The sequence below is a fragment of the Carassius auratus genome, chromosome 23, assembly GCF_003368295.1.
Source record: "Carassius auratus strain Wakin chromosome 23, ASM336829v1, whole genome shotgun sequence".
Lineage (NCBI taxonomy): Eukaryota > Metazoa > Chordata > Actinopteri > Cypriniformes > Cyprinidae > Carassius > Carassius auratus.
This window is the reverse complement of record NC_039265.1, coordinates 8188408-8198907: the sequence shown is the minus strand read 5'-3', so window position 1 is coordinate 8198907 and position 10500 is coordinate 8188408. Positions and strand designations below refer to the sequence as shown.

Sequence of the window (10500 nt, the reverse complement as noted above, 5' to 3'; positions counted from 1 at the left end):
CACGGTCAATGTATTAAAAATACCTGAATTTTTAATTCTTAACATCATCTGTTATGTGCTTTAATCTTATTTTAAAAAAATATTATATATAAAAAACATAAACCAGTGATTATATAGAGGTAGTGCTCTTAGTTTTATTTCATTTCATAAATCTGAAAAATTGAAACAGAAATAAATACATCAGTCTATAAATATTGACATTCACACAGAATTTACATTGGCATATAAGTGCTCAAAACATTCAGTGTAAAATGGCTGTGTATTTGATTTGTAACTTCTCTAACATGATTTGTAACTTGTCAAAACACAGCTGTTCACAATCAGACCAGTAAGGACATATCTTCAGAATTTAATGATGGTCTAGTATAGCTTTCATCCACATAATGACATTCATTCAACTGATTTCTCTTCAGCACTGTGTAAAGTCCACTCAAGCCCAGCGCTGCTGCAGCTCCCACGCTTTCCCACCGATCCAGTCCCGCGTTTTCCAGATTGCTGAGCGTTCTGTCATCAGCACTTCACACAGGCGCTCCAGTTTGGGTCGGTTCCGGTCCAGGTACAGCTGTGTGTCTTGCTGCAGCTGATGAAGCACTTCAGGTCTGCTTTCATCCAGTGTCACGTTTGAGCTCAGCATCGGGTTAAAGCGGAAATACACATTCGGTGATAAGAGGTCATCCAATAGAGTATGAACACCTGAAAATGTGCAAATTAAGTGCAAACACTTGCAAAACAGCACAGTTGGCTAAATGCACATATTGCATATACATACATACAATAAGTGCATTTAGCCAACTGTGTTGTATATACGTATATATATATATATATATATATATATATATATATATATATATATATATATATATATATATATATAATAAAAATGTATCATTTAATTCTTAAACATTTATCCAACTAAAAGTTTTGTTTTAATCTGAAGTAATTATTTTAAGAGCCACAGAAGATAATGTTTTTTTAATCATTAAATAATTGTAAATTGTGTATTGTGGACAAGTAATAATTGCAAAAGTATTCTTTGCAAGTGTGTGCCAAACAGCACAGTTTTGATAGGCTAAATATACATAGCATCAAAAATTAATTAAAAATTTATTTTTTTTGTAATAAAGTTTGTAGCTTTATTTTTTTTATTATATTCAGAATTTAAATTTACATTTATTCAAATAACAAATGCTTTTATCCAAAATAATTAATTCACCATAAGAGACATTTTTCTTAACTATTCAATAATTATGTGTGTATTGTTCATAATTAAGTACTGCAGAAGTATTCTATGTATTAATAATATATAAATAATCATATCATTGTCAATATTATTAATTGTAAAATGATGCTCATAGTGGTATAAGACCCCATGAAAGATACCTCTTTTTTTACAATTAAATTGTGTATTGAACACAATAATTGTAAAATGATTATTTGTAATATTAGTAAATGTAAAATGCTTGTCATAGTGATCGCAGACTAACCCTCAGTATCGGTGGCGCTGCAGATCAGGTTGCTGATTTTGGCTCTCAGACTTGTGGAGGTTGCAGGCCCTCTTCTAGCATTATCATAGCGACCAGTTCCCAGTGACAGCACACACTGGAAGCCCTGGCTGGGCCACAGCAGTCGGCTTTCATGGACAGCCAGAGCACAAGGGTTATTGAGGATAAGACCACCATCCTGGAGAAAAAAGAAAGGAAAGAAGGTCTGGATACAAGTATGTTTTGAGTCCTCAAATCTACAAGTCATCTGAAATGGACTGTTCTGACCTGGTGTATGTCGCCATGAAGAGGGAACTCCTGGAAATATCCTGGAGCAGCAGATGAGGCCCGGACGGCCTGCCACAGCCGGTATCCTGATCCTCCAGCATAGCGGCTCAGTCGCCCTGGGGCATGGTTATAGTTGCGGAAGATAAATGCTTTGGGACTCTTTCCCCAGTTCACTACTGCACTTACAGCAGACACCTGTGTGAGAAGAGAACAGCAGTCAGGAGATTGACAAAACCAGGATTTTAAAAAATGTGTTTCAAAACAGCCAGATGCTATCTTTGATTGACCTTTGGGCTCAGCTCATCTCTGGCTGTTTTAATTAAAATCTCTTCCCCCAGCTTCTCCCTATGATGAACGTGTAGCAATAGTTAATAAAGCAATGCTTGCATTAATACAGTACAGTTTTTTTTTACTGTGTAAATCCAACCTTAAGATCATCTCCCATGTTTCTGTGTTGTAGTAGGAGTGTGTCCAGCCCATCTTCACAGTACCAACCAGGGGGTTTTGTCGAAAAACATCTGAGCCGAAACGATGATACATCTCTTCACATTCATCTAAAGAGATACGAGCTAGACCCAACATGAAAGCCAGAACTGCTCCTGTACACCAAACAGAGACACAAAAAGTAGACCACATTATATATATATATATATTTATAGGTATGTTATGTACCACATATGAAGTAAGCTGGTCATTATTGCAGAATGAACACAGATAAGGTGATTGAGACCCCAATGCAGTAAATTATACAGTCAGGTTTTACTATTTTTCAAAAGTTTGGGGTTGGTAAGAATTTTTTTTTTCAATGTTCTTGACACAATTCTCTTATGCTCACCAAGGCTGCGTGTATTCATATACAGCAAAAACATTAATATTGAGACATTTTTTGCATCATTACTCCAGTCTTCTGTATTTTCAGAAATTATTCTAATGTGCTAATCAATAAACTTTTTTTTATCATTATCATTGTTTAAATGTTTGTGCTGCTTAATATTTTGTGGAAACCATAATACATGTTTTCAGGTTTCATTGATAAATCAAGAGTTTGACCCCAAACTTTAGAATGTTCATGTATATATGTTTAGAATTGTAGAATAGTTGTGTCATGCATTATTACCTGTGCTGACTCCACATATGTAGTCAAAGAGCTGATACACTCGTTTTCCTGTTTGAGCCTCCAGCTGTTTTAGCACTTGAAGTGAAACTAACCCTCTGTAAATCACAAAATAACTTTAAGTAAAAAGCCATCTTGACATAAAGACGTTTGTTTATATGAGGGACAAAAATATTTGACTTTATTCTGTAAATTGCTCCCAGATGTTTAGCATCATTAAAAAGCTTTTTTGTAAAATGTATTGGATCATATTTGTCTAGTTTTACAGGCATACACTGTTAATTAAATGTGGTGTTTCCTACTTGGTTCCACCTCCATCAATGGAAAGCACCCTGATTCCGTGACCTCTGACCTGATCCACATAACCAATCAGAGCGAGAGTTTCCCTGATGGCTTGTTGAAGTTTTTCATCCATCCAAAAGGTCCGACGGCATCTAAGCAGCTGCAGTGCTGCTTTTTCCTATATTTAATCAGATAATTTAATTGAAAACTCTGAATTTCTACAGTTACAAGAGAGATCTATATTTGGTGTAGGGATTGTGTTTTTTTACTGTATACCTGCCACATCACAGCCTTGCATGCTGGGTGCTGAAAGAGGTGAGCGTTCAGCTCCTCCACAAGGGAAGTGATAGATGACATTACTGTAGCCTCTTCAAGTCTCTTCAGTAGAACTCTAGTCAACTCATCTGCCTTTCTCCTCCTTAAATCCTTTAAAACAGATTTCCTGCTATAATTAATCAATTTCATTCACTTCAAAGTAGATTCACTGCAAAAAAAAAAAAAAAAAATCAGAGAAAAAAAAAGCAAATGCAAATGGATGCATTGATATTAAACTTCTGGCTAACACAATGAGCTGAAAATTATTTTCAAGTAATTGTCGGTAACTGATTAATACAATTCTGAACCAACAAGTCCTCTCTATTTTGAATAAGCAAGGCAAAAATAAAACACTAAAAACTTAAATCCATAATTTTAAATGCTACAAATCGAATTTAGGCATCACAACATTATAATGTACAGAATGAAAAATGTAGATAAATCTGGGGATTGGCAAAAAAAAAAAAATAATAATAATAAGTAAGGGTATTAGGTTATTCATGTTTTAACAATCATAATAATAATTTTAAAATCTTCAGGTAACTGATATGGTACCTATATTGTGCATCCGTCGCACACGGACAAATTGGGGAAAAAAAAATATATATATGAATACTCCTAGCTGTCATTCACACAATGGAACTCAAAGTCAGCAAGACTCACTGTTTTATCCCGAATTTCCTCTGGGGTCCTTGTTACAGTTGTGTTCTGGTCACTTTGCCTGGAAGAGCCCATTCCCAGGTAGCTGCCCACAAAACCAGGTATAGTGGAGGGTTTTAGCAGACACTCAAAAAAGGATGTTTTTTCCCAGATCACAGTGTACTTCGGCGAACCTCTGTAAAGGTTTAACTCTCCGTCTCCCTCCTCATTCTCTGAAGCTGCAGATCCTTTAAAGTACCGGTTTATGTGATTGGCCATGTAAGTGTAATTTTCCCCAAAGCGTGTGGTTAGGCTGCTCATGTGGAACAATCCTGGGGATTTGGGCTGAGGAAGTGGATCTTTAGGTTTATTTAGAGAGTCCAGTGAGACTGAAGTCTTCAAGATCTCAGTATGTGCTGTTTTCTCAACAGTGTCCTCTACTTTTGCGCCAAAGTATTGGTTGATGTGACGGGCAAAATGGAGATATCCTTCATCCCAGGAACTAGATACATTGTTATCAATCTCTGGTCTTGTACCCATACTAATGTTTTGCTGAGTTTGCGCAGTTTCCCTACAAAGAGCACTTTTATTACCCATAACTCTTTGCTTTCTGCTTCTAAATCTTTTGAGCCCATCATCTGGTGATACCGCCATATGAATTTGCTGTGCTGGATTTCTAGAGAATACAGAGTTAATGTGATTGGCCACATAGCTGTAACTCTCCCCAAATCTGTTTGCCAAGGAACTGATGTGGAACAACTGTAGTCCAGGATAGGTTGAGGTCAAAGGTTGATGTGAGGATGATTCAGAGACCTGCTCAGTGGCAGGTGTCCCTATAAAAGCTCTGGACTCTGCAGTGCGTCTTACACGTTGAACACGTCTTGATGTTCTGGTTAGCGGTTCCTGCACTGCAGACATCATTCCACCTTGCCCATGATCTACCACATATACCTGTTTCTGCTTAAAGTACAAGTTTATGTGTCTGGAGAGATGATTAAAAGACTCTCCTAATCTCAGTCCAAGTAAGCGCAGCTGAAAAGTAGTCCTGTTGTGCTGGTAAATTCCAATGGGAGCTTCTGCTTTGGAAGTCTCTCTACTGGAGGTTGAATATAATCGATACATCTGAAGGCCAAATACATTGTCATATTTCATATTACTGCTAATTGTTCCAAAATATCTTATAGTCGTCTTTGATCTATGAGATTTGGGAGGGATTCTCCTTGTAGACTGAGAGGAGCAGATACTCTGACATGACCTATGAGGCCTCCTGACAAGGTGAGAAACATTTCTGATGTTTGTGAACAGATACTTCATCTTGTACAGTAACCGGAGCCGCTTTGACCCAAGGTGAGCGACCCGGGTTTTGTTGAGGTACCAAGCCATCAGCGACGCACCAACAACAACAGAGACCAAGCAGATGATCTGGACGAGGACTGAATGAGCACTGGCAGCAGAATCAGAATCATGGGATGTCTAAAATAGAAAACAAAAATCAGCAAAGGGGAATAGATACTTATTCATAATGTGTCTGTCCATATGGTGTATAACCTAGAGAAAATTCAGTTCTTTGTATTTTTTTCCACATAAATAGGAAAAATAACGAAGATTATTATAGTGTTTAACAATGCGGACCACAGTGTTGTACGCCCCCTCCTGGTCAGTTATGGACGATACGTGTGTTATATGCTAATGCTAATTTATCAATAGTAATTCAAAGCAATATCTTCTAATTAATCACACACCGCCATGCTGATTACAAAGCAAATTATAGAAATAAATGAGCCAATTTGATTCATAGAAATGCAGTCTTTTTAATCGTGATGTTTTAATTAGCCAAGTTTAATTAAGCCTTTAATTCTACAATCTCTTTGGGGATTTTATAAGCCATCCTGGGCATGAGAACAGAGTGACTGCACAGAACTATGAAATGGGACACCAAGGTGTCGACTGTAGGTCAGAAAAATACCGTTTAGTACTTCCACGAACCTCCGGTGCATATTTATAGTTGCATGTAGGTCACATGGAAGACAGACAGCAGGGAAGTGCAGCTATTTGCCTCTTGTCTTTGTTGTGATCTGTGAGGACTGCGGCTTTGAGTCACGATGTGTACAGGACACAACATGCCTATATCCATGTGCTAAGGCACAGTGAACCAACAAGTCCTCTATTTAAAATGCCAAACATAGTAAAAATTCACCTGCAGACCCAGTTACTGCTTTCTCTTTTGCAATTTGTTCCAACGTGAAATATTAACTGGTTGTTAGTGTATTATAACAAGGCTGACCTTAATGTATATCATAAAAAACAGAGAATTTAAATGCTACACAATCTTCAGTATCTATTATCAGACTCATATTCAGCAAAAATTACAAATGCACAAGTAAAATGAGGTATTTTATATTTTCTATATAAAAAAGTTATTAAGAAGCAATACACATTTTAATGAATGATAGAAATCTATAGTCATAAATCTCACTGGCCTTAATAAAACCAAATCATAGACACACACACACATACACACACTATCCATTGGTCATAATTATGTAAGATAAAGACTGTGAATGTTTACAGTGTGGAGCTTAAGTAATGATTACAACTTGTAACATAAAACAAATATATTTTATTCTTCATTAAAACTTAAGGTCAAGTTAAGTCCAATTCAACAAAGCACACTCAACCTTGAGGGTCACTTGTAGATTTCATTCAAATAAACTAGTTAATTTGTCTTACCTGTCGCTCCTTGTTTTTCTCCTGAACTTGACTTCAAAGTGAACAATAAATGCTGACTTTCCTTCTAAAAACACTTGCTTGTTTTCTCTTGGATTATGTCCGTTAGTGTTTACACTTGTTTTGTTGTGGTTTTTAATCCCGCCCTACTCTGAAGTTAAAATCCTATTGGTTGGTTTAAAGGGACTACTGATCAAACCCCTGGCTATTTCTCATTAAAGGACAATCTGTCCTTCTGCATCTTAACTGTTGATGACCAGTCAGGAGGCTTCTAAATTTAGAGAAAGTTCCCTTAGAGCTGTTCAAAGTGTCAACACTCTGGCATTTTTACCCTCACAGTAATTTATTGTATATACACATATATCACAGTGTGTTTATTAAGGGCAACTTATGTTTTTTTTTTTTTTTTTTAAGTTGTAGGTCTTAATAAAAGATCATTTATTCTGTGCACATATTGACATTACAGTTATATTCTGAATATTATACTTTAAATGCAATAAACTTAAATAACAATAACAGCTGTTACTTTCAATACATCCTTTGACCTGATGTTCTCTATCCCTTAAGACTATTTTTTAGCACAGTGTCCAGTGGTGCAACCCTCTCTGCTGGTCCACTTCAGTCTGTTTCTTGCAAACACCCCATACACTCGCTCCATTATAGGCCTGAACAGTGGAAGAGAGATGAACGAGCCAAGCCAACCCAAACCCACTGCACTGTACATCACTGTGAAAGCTGGAACTCCACGATGAATCTGCCCTCAGAAGAACAAAAAGTCACAGAGGAATAATGAATTATATACAGTATTGTTCAAAATAATAGCAGTACAATGTGACTAACCAGAATAATCAAGGTTTTTAGTATATTTTTTATTGCTACGTGGCAAACAAGTTACCAGTAGGTTCAGTAGATTGTAAGAAAACAAACAAGACCCAGCATTCATGATATGCACGCTCTTAAGGCTGTGCAATTGGGCAATTAGTTGAAAGGGGTGTGTTCAAAAAAATAGCAGTGTCTACCTTTGACTGTACAAACTCAAAACTATTTTGTACAAACATTTTCTTTTTCTGGGATTTAGCAATCCTGTGAATCACTAAACTAATATTTAGTTGTATGACCACAGTTTTTTAAAACTGCTTGACATCTGTGTGGCATGGAGTCAACCAACTTGTGGCACCTCTCAGCTGTTATTCCACTCCATGATTCTTTAACAACATTCCACAATTCATTCACATTTCTTGGTTTTGCTTCAGAAACAGCATTTTTGATATCACCCCACAAGTTCTCAATTGGATTAAGGTCTGGAGATTGGGCTGGCCACTCCATAACATTAATTTTGTTGGTTTGGAACCAAGACTTTGCCCGTTTACTAGTGTGTTTTGGGTCATTGTCTTGTTGAAACAACCATTTCAAGGGCATGTCCTCTTCAGCATAGGGCAACATGACCTCTTCAAGTATTTTAACATATGCAAACTGATCCATGATCCCTGGTATGCGATAAATAGGCCCAACACCATAGTAGGAGAAACATGCCCATATCATGATGCTTGCACCTCCATGCTTCACTGTCTTCACTGTGTACTGTGGCTTGAATTCAGAGTTTGGGGGTCATCTCACAAACTGCCTGTGGCCCTTGGACCCAAAAAGAACAATTTTACTCTCATCAGTCCACAAAATGTTCCTCCATTTCTCTTTAGGCCAGTTGATGTGTTCTTTGGCAAATTGTAACCTCTTCTGCACATGCCTTTTTTTTAACAGAGGGACTTTGCGGGGGATTCTTGAAAATAGATTAGCTTCACACAGACGTCTTCTAACTGTCACAGTACTTACAGGTAACTCCAGACTGTCTTTGATCATCCTGGAGGTGATCATTGGCTGAGCCTTTGCCATTCTGGTTATTCTTCTATCCATTTTGATGGTTGTCTTCCGTTTTCTTCCACGTCTCTCTGGTTTTGCTCTCCATTTTAAGGCATTGGAGATCATTTTAGCTGAACAGCCTATCATTTTTTGCACCTCTTTATAGGTTTTCCCCTCTCTAATCAACTTTTTAATCAAAGTACGCTGTTCTTCTGAACAATGTCTTGAACGACCCATTTTCCTCAGCTTTCAAATGCATGTTCAACAAGTGTTGGCTTCATCCTTAAATAGGGGCCACCTGATTCACACCTGTTTCTTCACAAAATTGATGACCTCAGTGATTGAATGCCACACTGCTATTTTTTTGAACACACCCCTTTCAACTAATTCAACTAATTGCCCAATTGCACAGCCTTAAGAGCGTGCATATCATGAATGCTGGGTCTCATTTGTTTTCTGAGAATCTACTGAACCTACTGGTAACTTGTTTGCCACGTAGCAATAAAAAATATACGAAAAACCTTGATTATTCTGGTTAGTCACATTGTACTGCTATTATTTTGAACAATACTGTATTTGTAAAGGTTACTTTAATATCCTTTTAAATACCATACAAATATTTCTGAATGTTTTATAGACATTCATAAAAATAAAAATAAAATAAAATGATTCAGGAAAACTCCAAAGACTCAAATTGTATTATTATTTTTTTATTATATTTATTTATTTATTGACTAGTTTAAGTTCCCAAAATTATTAAATTATAAGTAAATTATGACATATCTTAATTTTGTGTGGACATTAAAAAATGACTTTACACAAAAAATTAATAGAGCAAATAAAAATCCCTCACCTTGTTCTTCTCATCGATCACTGTCATTTCCTCCATTGCCATCTCATAACTCACTCCTTCATATTTGCTCCCGTCATATTCTGACAGTGAGATGTCCACAAAATCTACTTTACCTGATCTGTTTCTCTGAAGAAACTGAAGAAAGCTAATTTCTTTAACACATATTGGGCATTCTCCATCATACAGCACCTATGACACAAAATGAACATGATACACTGCTTATAAAGATGCCTGGCTGGGTGGAAAGCTCACTAGGCTGTCTTTAAGATACGTCTTGGATGATGCGTGCAAACTCAGAAATATACACTCCAGTCTATATATAGTATGTATGCAAAATAGTTATTAGACAAACCTGGATGTAAAAACACCGTGGCTGTACTTAGCTTAAGGATCTAAGAGAGGAGTGTGTTCTCACCCTTACGGTGTCAGAAGATCCTTGTCCTCTAGCTTGAGAGCAGAAGAGTCTCTGTGCAGAAACGACACTCGTTCTGGAGTCGATATAACGTACAGCTCCAACCAAAGCTAATCTCATAGCCATTTTAGTCTAATAAAGTGATTTGACTGAGAGTAAGGAACATTTAAAATCACGTGCTGTCCTGTATGACTTATGACATCGATGACTTGTTCCGATGTCTGTTAGCTAATTCTCTAACTTACACAACACATTTAGGTAACGTTAACGCATTAAGAGTCAAAGTAACTTCACACTTATTTTTGCATACCGAGTAAGGTCTTGCAAGCATGTGTGACGAAGACATTTCAGTATCGCGGCATCAAGTTAATTATTATATTTGATCATTAGTATATTATTCAAGACAAAAGTCAGTGCGCACGTGAGCTCACCGACTGCTGCTGTTCCTTGTTGCTTTTCCAAAATAAAAGTCCCACACACTGTCCATTCCAAATATCTGGAAAAACTAATAAAAATATAATAATAATAATAA

At 36.7% G+C, this 10500-nt stretch overlaps 1 protein-coding gene across 3 annotated transcripts; it reads right to left on the bottom strand.

The window, feature by feature from the left end:
- Positions 1–121: 121 nt before the first annotated feature.
- Positions 122–10446, bottom strand: LOC113041178 (calcium-independent phospholipase A2-gamma-like). 3 transcript variants are annotated; one of them, XM_026199575.1, is made up of 12 exons: positions 9972–10446; positions 9557–9745; positions 6106–7600; positions 4144–5592; positions 3442–3591; positions 3186–3343; positions 2887–2981; positions 2197–2368; positions 2057–2114; positions 1770–1964; positions 1485–1680; positions 122–693 (listed from the first exon to the last, which is right to left on the bottom strand). In XM_026199575.1, the coding sequence occupies exons 4-12, from the start codon at positions 5500–5502 to the stop codon at positions 431–433; spliced, it is 2646 nt and encodes an 881-aa protein (XP_026055360.1). In that variant the 5' UTR covers positions 5503–5592; positions 6106–7600; positions 9557–9745; positions 9972–10446; the 3' UTR covers positions 122–430. The 3 variants fall into 3 exon arrangements, with proteins under 3 accessions (XP_026055360.1, XP_026055361.1, XP_026055362.1); XM_026199576.1 differs by having other exon boundaries at positions 6850–7600; XM_026199577.1 differs by lacking the exons at positions 6106–7600; positions 9557–9745; positions 9972–10446 and having other exon boundaries at positions 3442–3649; positions 4144–4249.
- Between the last annotated feature and the right edge of the window lie 54 nt (positions 10447–10500).

Bases quoted from the DNA above. Each gene is read 5' to 3' on its own strand.
- LOC113041178 (XM_026199575.1), bottom strand. From the start codon at position 5,502: ATGGCTTGGTACCTCAACAAAACCCGGGTCGCTCACCTTGGGTCAAAG. The intron at 2,982-3,185 runs GTAGGAAACACC...TGTGATTTACAG, and splicing joins ATTGATGGAGGTGGAACCAA to AGGGTTAGTTTCACTTCAAG. The intron at 1,965-2,056 runs GTCAATCAAAGA...CTTCTCACACAG, and splicing joins GAGATGAGCTGAGCCCAAAG to GTGTCTGCTGTAAGTGCAGT.